The 17894-nt window shown below is 35.0% G+C and overlaps 1 protein-coding gene across 2 annotated transcripts in view; it reads left to right on the plus strand.

Moving 5' to 3' along the window:
- The window catches only part of LMBRD1 (LMBR1 domain containing 1), a 105526-nt gene that overhangs the window by 5368 nt on the left and 82264 nt on the right, over positions 1–17894 (plus strand). For both annotated transcript variants that reach the window (XM_077767247.1, XM_077767248.1), the window contains exons 2-4: positions 658–834; positions 6543–6603; positions 16487–16584. In XM_077767247.1, the coding sequence (XP_077623373.1) occupies positions 658–834; positions 6543–6603; positions 16487–16584 (336 nt within the window). The remainder of the gene's footprint in view (positions 1–657; positions 835–6542; positions 6604–16486; positions 16585–17894) is intronic.

Consider the following 17894-nt stretch of genomic DNA (forward strand, 5'->3'; position numbering starts at 1 on the left):
AAGTCCCGTGCTCTGTGTTAGTCATTAGAATGGTGTTGGTAGCTGTTAAGAGTACCTGGTGGATTTCTGAGATGTCATTCTCAGTGCCTCCAAGTGTACCTTTATCACTGGAAAGTTCCTTGCAGTGCACATGTGCTCATTTTTAATGTTCACTTTTCTTTGTTTAATGCCCTTTAAAATTTTGCAATTGTAATTTGAATCATCAATTGCATGGTGATTATTGGCAGTTAATCTTTAGCTGAATGGTACCCTTGAATAGTCATAATGGGGCGGAAGTTAATTTCAATTCAAGTTGTATTAGTTTGGAGAAATCTATAGGTAAAACGTATTCAAAGCTAATTACAACTATGACATTGTATGAAACCATTAATGATTACAGTGTGTTCAGTGAGGGTATATGTAACTGAGCACTGTTATCAATAACTTTTGTTTTCTGTTGTGTGTTTGTATCTAAGTGAGGTTGTACTACATTCATGAAAAAGGCTTTGACAATTATAAATCTTGAACAAGATTATAAGAGGTAGTAGACCTTCATTACACATCTAAAAGGACCTTCATTTGACATAGTTTCCCATTGAAAACTTTCAAACACATACTAAAATCAGAGTTAGAGAATACATATGCAGTAAAAAAACATTTCTTTTTGTTCTCTTTCAGGCTATTTTGGCATTCTGCTGGATATATGTTCGTAAATACCAAAGTCAGCGGGAAAGTGAAGTTGTCTCCACCATAACGGCAATTTTTTCTTTGGCAATTGCACTTATCACATCAGCACTTCTACCTGTGGATATATTTCTGGTTTCTTACATGAAAAATCAAAATGGTACATTTAAGGTAATTACTATCATACTTTGTGATTTTTTTTTTTCCCTTTCAGATTCTTGGCAAATAAGTGTTTAAGCTTAGTAGTCCAGTATATATTGCGCTTCTGTTGTTGTGTCTTTGAATAAATGAGGGTGCGTATGCAGCATAGACGCTAAGAATGCGACAGCCAACATGGAAGACTAGAAAGGAACTGCTATTAATTCAACAACTGTCCAAGTGTGAAGAATCCCTTTTGTTAATCTGAAAATATATTAAGTAATTGAAATAGGTTTTATTTTTGTGTCTCTCCTAGCTCCCTTGAAGTTGATTTACATTAATGCAGTAAATAATTTAGAAGGGCTTTTAGTTGTGGATCAGAGCTGCAGTCTGTTTCATATTGAGTACTTTGAGCCAGTATGGTATATGGAAAAGACCACTAAGCTAGCTGGGAGTTATAAGACCTGAGTTCTAGGCTTGATTCTTTACTATCTAGGCTATGTCGTTGGTTAAATTCATTAAGTTTTCTGGACTTCAAGGTCTTCATTTTTAAAATGAAAGATGTTGGACTGGAAGATTTCTGATTTTTTTCCAATTATGCAAATTATTACTTAAAATTTTTTTAATGCTTGTTTATTCTTAGAGAGAGCAAACAAGCAGGGGAGGGGCAGAGAGGAGATACAATCTGAAGCAGGCTCCAGGCTCTAAGCTGTCAGCATAGAGATTAATAAAACACATGAAGCTGCTATTTTCATGAAGCTTAACATTCTGTAAGATCAGGCCAACAGTAAACAGTCAAAACAAGCTAACTTCATGTTGATACATTCTGTGAGGAAATATAATAGGTGGATGTGAAAGTTTAAGTTGTCACAGGAAGGCCAAATTGCTGGAACAGGTTCCTTGAGATGAGACCTGGATGAGGAGAAGCCAGTCAGGTGAAGAACCAGAGGGAAAATCCTGTAGGGAGAGGGAATAGCAAATACAGAAGCTCTCAGGCATTCTTTGGCTGAAGTGTGGTATTGAGGTATTGCACTTTTGTACTAGCTGAGATTAAGACAAAGGCTCGGTGAATTGTTTATGACCTTAAGTCATGTTAAAAGAACTGTATTTTGGACAAATTACCTCCAAAATGTCTATTGTATATATAAAAGTGGAGTTGGAAGTGTTGTTTAGAGGGGTAGTGAGAGGGGTAGAGAAGTGACCTCTGGCTTTGGTCAGTGGTAACCAAGGAACACGACCGTTTCATTGGAGCATTTGGGTGGTCAGGTTGGAGTGGGTTAACTCTGGATGGGAGGTGAAGAAGTAGAGATAGGGAATGCTGAAAACTTTTCAAGAACTTTTGTTCTCTAAGGGGTTAGGAGGTGGGATCAAGGGAGGTGTTTTTATTTGTGGTGGTTATGTGTATATCTGAGGATATGGAAGTTACTAGGGTTGGTATACTTTAGGATTCAGTGGAGTGAGAGAAATTTTTGTAAGGGGAGATAGGATACCATTGCAGGGACAGTGTTTTTGAGAAAGCAGAGGGGTTGGAGATCTAAATGTGAAAGGATTGGCCTTAAATAGGAGTATAGGTACTTGTCAGCAGGAAGGACGAACATTTGAATACAGATGGAGGTAGGTTTTAGATTTGGTAGTAGGTTGAGTAGGCTCCTTGTCTTGTGGCTCCAAATTATTTTAGGGAACTTTAAGTCAGCGTTTTTTAGGCATTGACATTTTGTGCTGGTTAATCTTTATTGTGGAGGTTGTCCTTTGCATCATAGACACTTAGCAGATCCTAGGCTTCTACACACAAATGCCAGTAGCACACTGACACTCCCCCGGGCTCCTGGGTCTCCATTGCCAAATGCCCACAGGAGCCAGAGTCACCCCTGAATAAAAACCACTGGCCTAAAGTGAGAATGCCAGGTAAAATCGAGGTGAGTTGTGTACTTTTGCTTTGGGCTGATCATTTCAAAATGTCATCTTGAAAGATATGAAAGTAAATTTTACATACATGACCCACTATATCTTTGTTCTATGGAATTTCTGTTCTTTTCCTTTCATCTGAAATGGTCTTTAATATTCTCTAGTATTCTTGGTCTTCCAATCCTTTGGGCCTTGAGTGACTCTGTAGTCTCTTTTGGTCTCTACTTTGGGAGGCAGTGGTTTACAAAAGATATCAAGGGCATAATGGTTCTCAAAATGCAAAAGAAGAAAGGTTTCATAAACTGAGCTCTTTGGACAGTATATACCTTGGAGGCAAAACTGTATAAAAGCCAAATGCACTATTAGTACTTGAATGATGTTGTGTATTTTACTCATATTTTTAGCTTTAAAATAGTAACAGAAATATTTTCTTATTGCCATAAGATTTGGTTAAACAAAAGAATCTTGCAGGGAAAAAGGTACTAAATGTCAATGAACCTAGGGTTTAGATTACCTTAACATTCTTTCTACGTTTAACCTTTTTCTGAGATTGGGGTCTTTAATTTTTAAGTTTAATTTTTAAGTAATTCTCAATAGCCGCATTAATATCTTGTGGGATTATTTTGGAAATTGGAAGGTAGTTTCTATTAGGGATAGATGAATTATCCTCTGTTTCAAAAAATCTTCAGGATTCAAAAATCTTTTTGAAATTCTGTTTTGTGCATAAACAACAGCTAAAGTAACGTCTAGGAGCTGAAGTTTTGATTATACACATACTCATTTGGATACTTGAATCACTGATGAAAACATTTCCAGTCATTGTACAAAATTCTCCCCAGTGTTTTGCCATTCCTGTGTGGTGATAAGCACTGTTGCATTATTTTTTTTTTTGTATATGTGTGGGTTTTTCATTTTTCAGACAAAGATTGTGTGTTAAAACTGTTAGTTGCAATGTGCTCTGTGCTCCCCCCCTCAAAAGTACTTCATGGATATCTATATATGCCAGTTTATATAGATTTCATTGTTTTTAATGTCTGTACAGTTTCTTCTCAGGCATTCAGATTATTTCTAGTTGTTGTTACTGTTTTTGACTTTTTGAACAACACTGCACTGAATATGGTTGGATAAGGAGCTCTTGAGTGAAGAATCAATAAACATTTGGTGCAGGCTGGAATTTATAGAGAGAACAGTCAGCAGGTACACAGGCTCTTATCTACTTGACATTCAACAAAATGACCTTTCCCAAAGTGCAGGTGCTTTAACAGAGGTACCTCTTCCCCCTTTTGTTCGCCCTTCTTATATGGCAAGGAGAATGGCCTTGCAGGTAGATAAACACTATGGACTTAGATAAACACTAAGTACCAGATAGTGTGCACTTAGATACAAGCTGTTCATGAGGTGCTTGGACATCCAGTTGCTGAACACCTAGAGACTTTGGGCCCCTTTAGTCCTGTGAATAATAGGGATGGGTTTAGCTCCTCCTACTGCATGGGAAAGAGAGGCCTCATTTTGGTAGCTTGTTGCCATGCAGTCTAGTAAGAGCTCTTGAGGTCATTCATTAGACAGTACTATTTGTTTTTAAAACATCTGTATACTGATATCTGTCCTGATTTGTGTGAATCTTTTTAGGATATATTCAACAAACAATGTCTAGATCATAGACTATTTTTCTTACTATGTAGGAGATGGCTGGCTTTTCCTCCACATTTGCCACTAATAATGTGTTTTAAATTTTGCCACCTAGGTAAATGAAAAGTTACTATAATAATAGATTTTCATGTTTTATTAATAAAATCTAGTAATTGGTAAATTCCTCATTGTTGGTCTTTTCAGAAAATTCCCTAGCTCTTGCCTATATATGTTTTTCAGATGATGTTTTTAATCAGCATGTCAAAATACTCTACTTCCTAGTACATTGGGATTTGGATTGGCAGTATATATAGTTTTTATAGATTAATTTGGAGGGATTAGATATTTATAATCTTTTCATGTGGGAACATGTGGCTTTATTTAGATTTTTAAAAAGTTCTAAGATCAAGTTAGCTTTCTTTGTATAGTTAATGTAAAATTTTTATTTAGCCTATTAAGTTTCTTATAGTATCTATTACAATTGGAAAAAATACTATTTTTATTCTACTTTGTGTGTCAAGGTTTTCCTTTTGTGGTGCTAAATTTGGATTTTCCACATTTTTGTTCTTTTAAGACTTTGTCAGTAAGGAATTCATAGATTTCATTGCTCGAAGTGTTTGTAGGTGAAAAAGAAAAAAAACCAACCTAAATTATTTTAGAAGCTTTAAATGCTGATACCCTTCCTTAAGTGCCAGTCTAGTGGGATGTTGATACCACTTGAGCTTATAAAGTGTTCATAGAAAAGAAATGACCTTGATACAAGTTTGAGCCTTACTACTTAATAGCAGTAGTCACTTGGACTCTCCAGGTTTAATTTTTCATTACATAAAGTTTAGGACATTAAATAAAAAGACTTGCCATTATACCTGAGTTCTGATTCATTAGTGAACAGATGTTTTTTATTTGAAAAAATTAATTTGAATTATATTATCTAAGTTAAATTACTGCATTTCAGTTACTAATTTAAAGGAACGCTTGTGTGGGTTGAAGGCAAACGAGTTTAGATTGACTATTTTTTTATGTATTTTAAAAAGAATGTATATTGTACTCAAATATCTTCTTCCTAAAAGGCAATCGTATTTTACTCTCTGTATAAAAATTCATCACTGTTTTCTGTTTTCCTTAAGACAAGGTCCAAAATACTTAGCATGACTTATAATGCCTTAAACCTGGGTCTTTCCCTCCCTTGCTCCACCTGCTTTTTCTTAGCTTTCCAAAGGCGTTTATGAAACTATATTTAGCATCTTGCAGTTTTTTCAAACTTGCGTATATGTTCCTTCTGTCTTCCATACTTCCTACTGTTTGTTTTCTCCTATTCTCTGAGAAGAACCTTTCTTTTTTTTTTTTTTTTACAAATAGTTTATTGTCAAATTAGTTTCCACATAACACTCAGTGCTCATCCCCACAAGTGCCCTCCTCCATGCCCATACCCCCCCCCCCCCACATCCATCAGTCCTCAGTTTTTGTCAGCATTCAAGAGTCTCTCATGGTTTGCCTCTCTCCCTTTCCCCCACCATTTCCGCCCTTCTTCTCCCCCTTGTTCCTCCGTCAAGTTCCTCCTAATCCTCCTATACGTGCAAACATATGATATTTGTCCTTCTCTGCCTGACTTATTTCGCTCAGCATAACACCCTCAAGGTCCATCCATGTTGCTACACATGGCCAGATTTCATTGTTTCTCATTGCCATGTAGTATTCCATGGTATAGATAAACCACATCTTCTTGATCCATTCATCTGTTGATGGACACTTAGGCTCTTTCCATGTTTTAGCTATTGTGGAGAGTGCTGCTATGAACATTGGGGTACATGTGCTCCTATGCCTCAGCATTTCTGTATCCCTTGGGTAAATTCCTAGCAGTGCTATTGCTGGGTCCTAGGGGAGTTCTATTGTGAGTTGAGAAGAACCTTTCTTCTTCATTTTTCAGTTTAGAGTCATTTTGGGAAGCCATCCCTGATCTTTAGGCTGAGTTTGGTGCCTCCTGCTTATGTGTTTCACTAGAATCATGTTGTCATCTTAGATCAGTATTTACCTGTTGAAGTTTCTGTGTTTACTTACCTGTCTCTTAAGTAATTATTGAAGGCACAGGCCATACTTGTTTGAGTTGATGATACATTTATAAATGACATTCACTCATATTAAAACTTAGTTGTAATTGTTAAACAAATGGATGTTTCATTAATATTTCTATTTCCTTTTTATCCCAGGACTGGGCTAATGCTAATGTCAGCAGACAGATTGAGGACACCGTATTATATGGTTACTATAGTAAGTATCTCAGTTTCATTTCCTATCTGGGCTACTAACCAAAATGTAGAATTAAGCTATGTATAAACATTTAATTTTGGTATCGCTTTTGTGATTATTGTTTCAACACCAGGAGTAAGTAAGACAGCGTTCATTCCATAATATGGAAAATTTTAACCTATTCTGCTTCATTTGGGTTCACTTATATGTCTCTTTGGAGTTTCAGTCAAGTTACTTTAAATTTCAAGTCTCGTCCTTTGTTAACATTACCAGTTTCCCAGTTGCACTCTTGTTTGAAAAAATCTCTTGTTTTCTAGACTTTTTTTTGTAAGTATTGACACTAGTAGAGTGTACACTGGGGAGTTTATAGCATGAACTTTATTGTGCTTTACTGATCCAGGTTAATCCAAGGGATTCTGGTTGATTGGGTCTTCCCTCTCCCTTCCTTCCTGAATGTTCAATTATAAAAGCTTATTATAAGCACCTAAATGTTTCCCAGATGTTCTCTCTGGATATACATAAGACGTGTTTTTATAAAAATGTTAAGTACTGAATTAGGAAAGGGATATCATTTTTTTTCAGCAATAAATCAAGATGTTGAATAAGATTTTAGCAGGACACTAAATTGGAAACTGAAAATACAGAAGTTCTTTTGATGCGATAATTTTTTTAAGACTTTCATTGAATTTTAATTTAGTTCTTTTGGCTCTGCCTTTGCCTTCTTTCCTGATCTAAAATCTTCAGAACCCGTGAAATTCTATCCCTCCGGTCTGTATTTTAGAAATATTTATGGTATTTTAATGTAGAATTCATTATTTCTGATGAGTACATTAAATGTAAATTGTAAAATATAAATTTGACATGTTAATTTAAAATCTTTGAAATGGTGCTGTATTAAACAGAATGTTGTCTTTTCGGTACAAATTTTGATAGGATGTAAATCACTTCAAAAACAGTTTTGTGGGAAGGGAGCCTCTCTTCTATGTGACACTAATGTGCATTTGTGCAGTAGAGCACATGGCAAGATAAGGCAGTTTTTACCTTGGTGCAGTCCAGGTCAAAGAGCCATATCTTATCATTGAACCTAGAGGCTACCAGATTAATCCATTGTAACCAAGGTTACAAAGACTTCTATACAGGAATGTTAATTAATGCAGCCCTTCCAGTTGTTTTATGGAGAGAATTAAGTCTACTTAAAATAATTTTAATGAGTATTTGTCTCAATTCTCCTAAGGAAAGTATGTCCCTACTATTTTAAATGCATGGGAGATAAATTGTAGAGGACTTAGGGATTTAGGGTTTGTTTTATTTTCTGCAGAACTTGAGTTATAGTTAGAAACATAACTACCTTGCGATATAATTGACATACTGATCTAGGGAAGAAATTTGCATGAGAAGCCAAATAATGATAGAAGATTTCTTGATGACTGTGGTTTCAAAGCAAGACTAGTATTAATGGTTTTGTAATAAAGTTAGTCATATCCACCTTAGCTATGGCTAATAGGCTTTTGACTTTGACCTAGATGGTGACCTAAATCCAGGAGCCTAAAAGGAATGTATAGGTTCTGAAATAGTTACTATCTTCAAGCCCAGCTGTTTCTCCAGAAATGCTAGATGTTATCCAAAGAACTATTTTTATATATCCGTTCTGTGAGATTGTATAGTTCATCTAATCTCTCCTAACATACCAACACATTTTCATTGTCTAACTTTGCCAAGAACTGTATTAGACTTTCATGTTCAACATTTTACTTAATTTTCATGAATGTCATTTTTTGGCAAATATTTTCTATCTTTTACAGATAGGGAAATTCTATCTTTTACAGATGGAGAAATTGATATTTAGTGATATTAAAGATCACTTTGTTGATCTTTAGTTAGTGGTATTGCCCAAGGTGGATTTTATTTCCTAAATTGGAGCTTTGTGGCATTAAGTGAGCTGTCTTTTAATAAATGATTCCTATATGAATTCTTAGCAGTACTGAACCCCCAGGGCAGTTCCAAAAATCATCTGGGATCTTTTAAATAATACTGAATGCTAGATTACACCCAAGGGGATTCTGGTTTACTTTCATATTCCATTAATGTCACCAGTGCTCTTATTAGAAAAGTGTTTATGTATTGGAAAGTTGTAAAACTCAAGGTGGTGGATTTAAGTTTTCCAAAAATCTTAATTTTAATTTAAAAAAAAATTTTTTAAAGCTTATTTTTGAGAGAGAGAGTGTGAGCGAGACAGAGAGAGAGGGAGACACAGAATCTGAGGCAGGCTCTAGGCTCTGAGCTCTCAGCACAGAGCCCAGTGTGGGGCTCGAACTCATGAACCACGAGATCATGACTTGAGCTGAAGTTGGACGTTTAATCGAATGAGCCATCCAGATGCCCCCCAAAATCTTAATTTTCTTTTGAAAACTTAGGTTTTATCATTGGCAGCAAATACTGTTACTTATTTTCTTTGGGAACGTCCATCTAATATTCAAGCCTAGATAACTACTGCTTGTCTGTTAGTTCTTTCAAGAAAAATAGTGTTCTTTGAAAAAAGTTCCTAGTGTAGTTCACAAGTGAAATAGCAGAGTACTTCTCACAAGTACAATTTATATGCACTTCTCTATCTCACAGAGTGTTAAAAAGGTGTGTTCTCAAAAGTAGACATCTAATGGAATTATTACTGCTTCAAAAGGGACTTTCCTAAATAAAAGTGTTCCCCACTGGTGAGTGCTTGGTGTAAAAAATATAATAACTGCGGGGAGCCTGGTGGCTCAGTTGATTAAGCAACCGACTCTTGATTTCAGCTCAGGTCATGATAATAGGGCTTGATCAAGCCCCCCATCAGGTTTCATGCTGACACTATAGAGCCCACTTGGACTTCTCTCTCCCTCTCTCTCAGCCCCTCCCCTGCTCTCACTCTCAAAATAAATAAACATAAAAAAATAATAACTGTTAATGGAGAGGCTAATGACATTTTGATAATATTATAAAGATAATTTTCATATTTTGCATACCCTGAAATGATCCCTGCTAATTCTAGGCTCTGGAAACCACATTTATGAGAGCTTTCTGTTTCATTAGTGGAACTTGAGTGTTTTTCTCCTGGAAAGTTGGTAGAAGTCAGGCCAGCCAACTGCTGCTTCTACTTGCTGGTTCTCCCTTAGCTATTGATTGGTTATTACCAGTCCTAAAGCTGCTTGCAAAGGAGATAGAGTTTCATGGAGCTTGTTGAAGGATGAGAGAGTAAAGTTGTTTATTTCTGCCCTTGAGCCCTATATTCATAGGGATCCTGTACTCAGAAGGAGATCCCTTCATCTGAGGCTGTTGTTCATCCTAGAAACATTAAGGATTCAGTCCTTTTTTCCTTTTTGAATGTTTTATTTCTTGATTTATCTTTCAACTTCTTTGATATTTTCTTTTAACAAATTGTCTGACTTTTTTGTTTTCAATTCTGTTTTAATCTCATGTTTGAGCCTATTCAGGACTTTATCTCACATACATGTTTAGGCCTTTTATTAGAGTTTTATTTTTACATTTCAAGCTTATTTTAATCTTTACATTTTTACATTCTATTAATTGTAATTTATTGTAAAGTTTATTCTAATGTTTTCTCTAACCATTCTTGAAATTTTTAGTTTGAACACTTTCACTGTCTACTTTCCTTTAGTTTCTTGTTTTAAATTTTTAAATTAAAAAAATTTTATTTTTTAAAATCTAATTTGTTGTCAAATTGGCTAAGATACAGTGTGTAAAGTGTGCTCTTGGTTTTTGGGGTAGATTCCCAAGGTTCATCACTTTTATACAACACTCAGTTCTCATCCCAAGAAGTGCCTTCCTCAATGCCTGTCTCCCATTTTCCCCTCTCCCCCACCTCCCGATCCACCCTCAGTTTGTTCTCTCTATTTAAATCTCTTATAGTTTGCCTCCCTTCCTCTCTTTGCAACATTTTTCCCCTTCCCTTCTCCTGTAGTATTCTGTTAAGTTTCTCAAGATCCACGTATGAAAGAAAACATAACGATATTTGTCCTCTGCCTGACTTATTTCACTCAGCACTCAGTTCCATCCACATTCCTGCAAATGGCATGATTTCATTCTTTCTCATTGCCAAGGAGTATTCCGTTGTATGTATAAACCATATATTCTTTATCCATTTATCAGTTGATGGGCATTTAAGCTCTTTCCAAAATTTGGCTGTTGTTGAAAGTGCTGCTGTAAACATTGGGGTACGCATGCCCCTATGCATCAGCACTCCTGTATCCCATGGGTAAATTCCTAGTAGTGCTATTGCTGGGTCATAGGATGTTCTATTTTTAATTTTTTGAGGAACCTCCACACTGTTTTCCAGAGCAGCCGTACCAGTTTGCATTCCCACCAGCAGTACAAGAGGGTTCCCATTTCTCCATAACCTCACCAGCATCTGTAGTCTCCTGAGTTGTTCATTTTAGCCACTCTGACTGGTATGAGGTGGTATCTCAGTGTGGCTTTGATTTGTATTTCCCTAATGATGAGTGATGTTGAGCATCTTTTTGCATGTCTCTTGGCCATCTGGATGTCCTCTTTGGAGAAGTGTCTGTTCATATCTTCTGCCCATTTCTTCACTGTATTGTTTGTTTTGTGGGTGTTGAGTTTGGTAAGTTTTTTATAGATTTTGGATACTAACCCTTTATCCAGTATGTCATTTGCAAATGTCTTTTCCCATTCTGTAGGTTGCCTTTTGGTTTTGTTGATTGTTTCCTTTAATTTCTTTTAAGTGAATTTTCATTTTACTTAATAGTTTCTCTAACTTTTGTTTTGATTTTGCATGCATTCAGGGGTTGTAGAAATAGAGAGAGCCGAAGTTGGGTGCTCAACTGACTGAGCCACTCAGGCGCTCCAAATTTAGCAGTTTAAAACAAACATTATGAGACTTGGTGTCCTAAAAATCCAGATGCAGATGATACAGCAGTCTTGCAAATATTGACTCATTTAAAATAAGGATGGAAATGGTCTATTCAGGGTTCATATGGTAGCACTGTGGCATCAGGAGGATCCTAAACATGTGGGTTTTTTTTTTCTTTCCTCTGCTCTCTATCCTCAGTACATGAATTCCAACTTATGGGCAACAAAGTCCAAAATGGTGGCTGGAATTTAAGCTGTCATGTATCCATGTCAGGCAGGAAGCTGAAGGAAAAGGGAAGGACATAAAGGGGCATACCAGCTGAAATGAAAATGATTATTTGGATATGCAGCTAGCAGTCCTGATCCCAGATTCCTTCAGCGGGGTAAATGGGATAATTTTAGAAGGCTTTTAGAATTCCCAGAATATCTTTATACTTTGATCTTCTAAAACAAAATGCTTTGTAATGATTAATTATATTCTCATAATTTGACTAAGTTATTTTTTGTCTTAGAGTTTTCATTGGTAGTTGGGAGGAATAAAGAATGTCTAAAAATTCAAAAGCCTAATTTATCCAAGTTGGGGCACCTGGGTGGCTCAGTTAAGCGTCTGACTCTTGATTTCTGTTCAGGTTATGATCTCACAGTTAATGGATTTGAGCCCCACCTGGGCTTTGCCCTGACCGTGTAGAGCCTCGTTGGGATTCTTTCTCTCCCACTCTCTATCTGCTCCTTCCCTGTGCATGCTCTACCTCTTTCTCTCAAAATAAATGAGCAAAAAAAGAAAGCCTAATTTATCCAAGTTCATTTTCATGTGAGTTGTAATTCAATGATAGACAGTTTTTAAAAGGTAGATTGTTTGCTTCGTGTATGAGAAGATCATAACAATTATCATATATTCTTTGACCTAGTTTTTATCTATGTCCTTTTAAGAGTTGATGGCTCTCTGTTCACTTGTTTTTTCTGCTTTCTTACTAAGTTTTAAAAAAAGAGTTTGTTTTATGAGTTTAATTCTGGCCAATTTTTTGTGGACATAAGGTTTTAAAATTTGTTCTTACTATGTTTTCTTTGATGTTAGTGGGACTATTAAACCAAACAGTCTATCATTTACTTGGTAGTAGCAGACTTTTAACAGAAACATTTACAAATTAAAGCATACTTTATAAAGATGTAATGATATAAGAGTTGTCATCACTGTTAAGAATAGTTTTCCTTTGAACATAATTATCAATTTGAAGTAGAACTTTAAAAGAAGCATTTCTCTGTTTCATGATAGTAGTAGCAGCAACTTTTTTTTTTTTTTTCCATTTGCAGATATATAAACCCACTGGGACATTAGAACTAATCTGAAACACAAAAATGTTAGGTTTTTTCCTTACTGATTAACACTTAAGGGCTAAAAGAAGAGATCTTTATGAAGTCTACTGAGAAAGAATAGTCAGAAGATAGTTTACTTAGTGTGTGGTATTAGCAAAACAAAGATTAAGAGCAATTGTTCTACATCTATTTTGAGTTACAGGCTGCTGAGGGGATATTCTGGAGTCTTCTCAAAATTGTGTCTGTTCCCCACTTCCTTCCTTCAGGTGTTGATTCCTAGAAACTGTCTTTTTCTGGATGTTCCTGCCAGCAACATATGCAAATTTTGGTTGTTGTACATCTTCACCTCTCTTTACAGTTAGTAGCTACCACGACCACTTTTTTGACTTGTGTTGCAATAAGTTAGTTGCCAGTTCTAGAACTTCCTTAAGGTCAGTCATAAAAAATGTACTCTTGTGTCTGGACTTGTTTGAGTTGTTGTGTGTATCCTTTTTTTTTTCCTTTTAAATTTCTGAGAGAGAGAGAGAGAGTGAGAGTGAGAGCAGGGGAGGGCCAGAGAGAGAGGGAGACACAGAATCTGAAGCAGGCTCCAGACTCTGAGCTGGCTGTTAAGACAGAGCCCGACGCGGGGCTCAAACCCACAAACCATGAGATCATGACCTGAGCCGAAGTTGGTTGCTCAACCGATTTAGCCACCCTGGTGCCACAAGTTGTTGTGTGTATGTATATCCATAGTTTGTTCTTTTTGTTACTATGTACTAGTCATTTATATAAATATAATAATACCACTTAGTTTATCTGTTTACCTGTTGATGGACATTTGGATCATTTCTAGTTTTTGACCACTGTGAATAATCTTGCTGAGAACATTTTTGTTATGAGAGAGTTAGTGCAGGACATCTGAGCCTGTTCAGTAAATCACATAACTTGAGGAGGGCCTGCTTGTGTGGCTGACCCTGGACCAACTCTTGTGAACCTAATGCTTGGATGTACTCTGTATTCTGCCTATTTTACAAATCCCCAGTAAAAGCCCCGGACTCTGTAACCTAAGCAGGCTTCTCTCGGAAGAAACACTTTGCATACATTGCTGCTCTTCATTGAGAGAGGAAAAGAATTGTTGGATCATATGGTAGTTGTATGTTTAACTTGGTAAGAAACTATTAAACCGTTTCTGTAGTGCTGCAAACTAGCAAAGTATCAAAATGTCAGTTGTTCTACATTCTTGGCAGCACTTGGTATTGTCAGTTTAATTTTAGCTGTTCTTTTGGGTATGTGTATCTCATCGTGAGTTTGACATTTTCTTGATGACAAATGATGAGTACCTTTTAAAATGTACTTGTTGGCCATTTTGTATGTCTTCAGTGGTGAAGTGTATGCCTTTTGTTCACTTTAAAAAATGGGTTATTTTTACTTTAGTGAGTTCTAGGAATTAATTTTATAGTTTGTTATGCTAATTGAATATTATGTTAACTTTTGCAGTTACAAGATCATTGATCACACACACAAGTTCAGGAATACCAGGAATGTTTATGAAATAGTTATAGGCTCTTTGGCTATCTAAAAGCCTCAGCCATCAAGTAGTAGACATAAGCAACATGCCAAGAGTGAAGCCAAACCTTATTGCATCTGTTAATTTATGAAAATTTGAGAGATGCTGCTATCACCCCACTAAACTCTATTATGCTGATTTAGGGTTTCTCCTATTCTATATAAGTTAGTTCATTAACTGATTATTTATTTATTTATTTATTTATTTATATTTTGAGATAGTGCATGCACCTGAGCATATGAGTGGGGGAGAGACAGAGAGATGGAGAAAGAGAATCCCAAGCAGGCTCTGAGCTGTTAGGGCAAAGCCCCATGAGGGGCTCCACCGTGATATCATGACCTGAGCTGAAATCAAGAGTCCAAACACTCAACAGATTGAGCCACCCAGGCGTCCCTATTCAATTATTTTAATCATAATTATTAGAATGGTATTTAGAGTGATTTATAGTCCTGTCCATTTTATTTTTAATTTTTTTAACATTTTTAGAATACTTACTTTGGTTACATTTTGGAATATGTGTTTATTTCCATTGGCTGTTTGATTGATAATAGAAATATTAATAATAACTACAGCTGATCCTTGAACAACACAGGTTAACACTGTGTTAGTTCCACTTAATGTGGATATTTTCTGATAAATTCCATACAGTACTATAAATATATTTTCTCTTATGACTTTCTTAATAGCATTTTATTTCTCTAGCTGATGTTATTGTAAGAATATATTGTATAATACATGTAACATATAAACTGTGTATTAATTGACTGTTTATGTTATCAGTAAGGCTTCCAGTCAACAGTAGGCTATTAGTTAAGGTTTAGGGGAGTCAAAACTTACATGCAGGTTTTTACCACTGAAGAGAGTTGGTGTGCCTCAATCCCCACATTGTTCAGGACTTAACTGTATTCTCTGGCTTGTGATAGAAATACCAATATTCATTACCCTTGAAGATTTACTGCCATTATTAGTTTCTCATAATATTAAAAGACTACATACATTTCATTAAACATCTGTAGTGCCCAAATTCACTTTGCTGACAGTTATTTTATGATTGCTCAATAAAAATTACCTTTTACCTTTCTATTGGTTATTTAGGGCTGTTTGCTGAATTTTATAGCTATGCTGCATTTAATAGGGGCTGTTTCATAAATGGCCTCCAGATAAATGAGATAGTGCTAGCAAGTATTAAGATTGTGTTTAAAAGTTCTGTAACTTACACAATCATTCCTTCCAACAGAATAAAGTAATTGAGGTTATATTATACATTATTAACAAATGCTTTTTTTTTTTTTACAAAGGAGCATAATGATTATAATCCTGTGATTGTCTTATATAATTATGTTGTCACTCTTTCCATGAATTTATACACATGCAAATAAATGTAAATTCACAGAATTTTAAAAGCATGTTTCTTAGATTTATGAAGACTTGAAAAGTTGTTTATGCTGTTTTTATTGTCAAATATACTTTTGCTGTTCAAAGTTTAAGTTCTACACTGAATTAAAAAATACTTTGACTATACTGGGCCAGAGTATCTTTAGTATTATTTTAAAACATATAAATAGTAATTCCTATCTATTAACTTTGAATCTGATTTTACTGTTTTATCATTTTTAATTTTTCTCAGTCTTAATTTGTATAAGATCAGTTTTATAAGACTACATATTTTAAACTTAGATTAGGGAAATTATTTGTACCAAAAGAACAGTATCGTTATAGCTGTTTCTTTAATTTGAGTAACTAGCAAATGTTTTCTCAACTTTATTTGATTTTAAGTTGGAAGGAATATAAAAGTTAACATTCCCTTAAATGAGATGGTTCATAGGAAGCTCTTAGCACCATGGTGAGTATGTAGCAAAGAGCTCAAATGTTAGTTGTCACACTTGTTATAGGCACAATTATTATCATCATTATTGCTGAAAATTGACCCAGAGTTAACTTGAATTATGATCTAATGGTGCTATTGATTTCTTAGGTCAGGGATCATCAAAGGCTGATTTGGGTATTACATATAAACGTAGAGTTATGGGTGTAAGGATCAGATGGGGGAGCAAATTTGGTATGTAAATGTGAATTTGGTAAGTTAAATTGTATGTTAATATATACACACATAAGAATATAACAGTTATTAAATTCATATGTATTCTGTAGAACTCAGTCTATTATTTCTTTCCACAGCCTTATATTCTGTTATATTATTCTGTGTGTTCTTCTGGATCCCTTTTGTCTACTTCTACTATGAAGAAAAGGATGATGATGATACTAGTAAATGCACTGTAAGTATGTAATTTTAGAGGTTCTACTTTAGAGAGAAGAGGAAAGATTATTTCCTCCTTTCTCAAAGAATGACATGACTGTCTGAATTTATTCTAGAGTAGTGTTGTCTAATAGAAATAGAATGTGAGCCAGATGTGAAGTTTTAAATTTTCTAATAGCGACATTGAAATAAGTAAAAAGAGCAGTTGAAATTATTTTTAATGATATATTGTATTTAATGTAATAGATCCCAAGTAGTATTATAATTTCAAATAAAGTCAAAACACATTATTAATGAGATATTAAGTTTCTTTTTTCACTCTCTTTGAAATGTAAAATGTATTTTACATTAGAACACATCTCAATTTCTACTAGCCATATATTGAGTGCTCAGTAGCCACATGTGACTTTTGTAGAGCAGTTCTAGAACAGAGTTGACAGACTTTTTCTCTACAAGGCCAGGTAGTAAACATTTTAGGCTTTGTGGGTCATATAGTCCCTGTCTCAAGTACTCACCTCTGCTGTTGTACTGTGGAAGTAGCCAGAGGCAGTACTTAATGATGTGATCCAGTACAGTAGGAGGTAGGCTACATGGGGCCCATGGGACAGTCTGCTGACCCCTGTTCTAGAACGTAAAGAAAGAACACTTGCAGACAGTTTTTACTAATCCAGGATAACACTGAAATAAAAACCTGATAAATATAACATACATGCATGTCCAAAATTTCAGGCCATTGTCACGTAAGTATTGGTATATAAATCCTAACTGAAATTCTACCAAATTTAATTCAGAGGTATCTTAAAAATATATTAATGTAGTATAACTAGGCCTATGTCTAGATTACATGGGTAGTTTAGAATCAGCATATCTATTAATATATAGTAATTTAATAGGTCAAAGAAGAAACTTTGTGTTGATAGGTATTTCCTAAAATTGAATAGTTTTTTTCTGATTTAAGGGAAAAAGGAGCATAGAAGGAATGTCTTTTGTCCTTTTATTGAGTTACAGGACTCTGTTTTATACCTTGCTTATATTTTGTTTTTAAACACAAAAAATATATGCAGTTTTCACTCAAAAGCCAGCATTATGCTTAATCAGGCTTATTAAAACCTTAAAGTATTTGCATTAAGATCAGGAGCAAGTACATAACAGTATTTTAACTGATTACCTGAGTGGTAATCAGTACAATTTGTTGGAGAAAAAAATAAGATGTTTAAATATTTATAAAGAAAGTCAAAGTTAATTATTTGCAGATACTTATAAAACTCTATTTGAAAACCCAACTTATATAAGGTAAAGTGGCTGGTTAGGAATTCAGTGTTTAAAACT

This window comes from Crocuta crocuta, unplaced genomic scaffold (assembly GCF_008692635.1).
Source record: "Crocuta crocuta isolate KB4526 unplaced genomic scaffold, BGI_CrCroc_1.0 scaffold518, whole genome shotgun sequence".
NCBI lineage: Eukaryota > Metazoa > Chordata > Mammalia > Carnivora > Hyaenidae > Crocuta > Crocuta crocuta.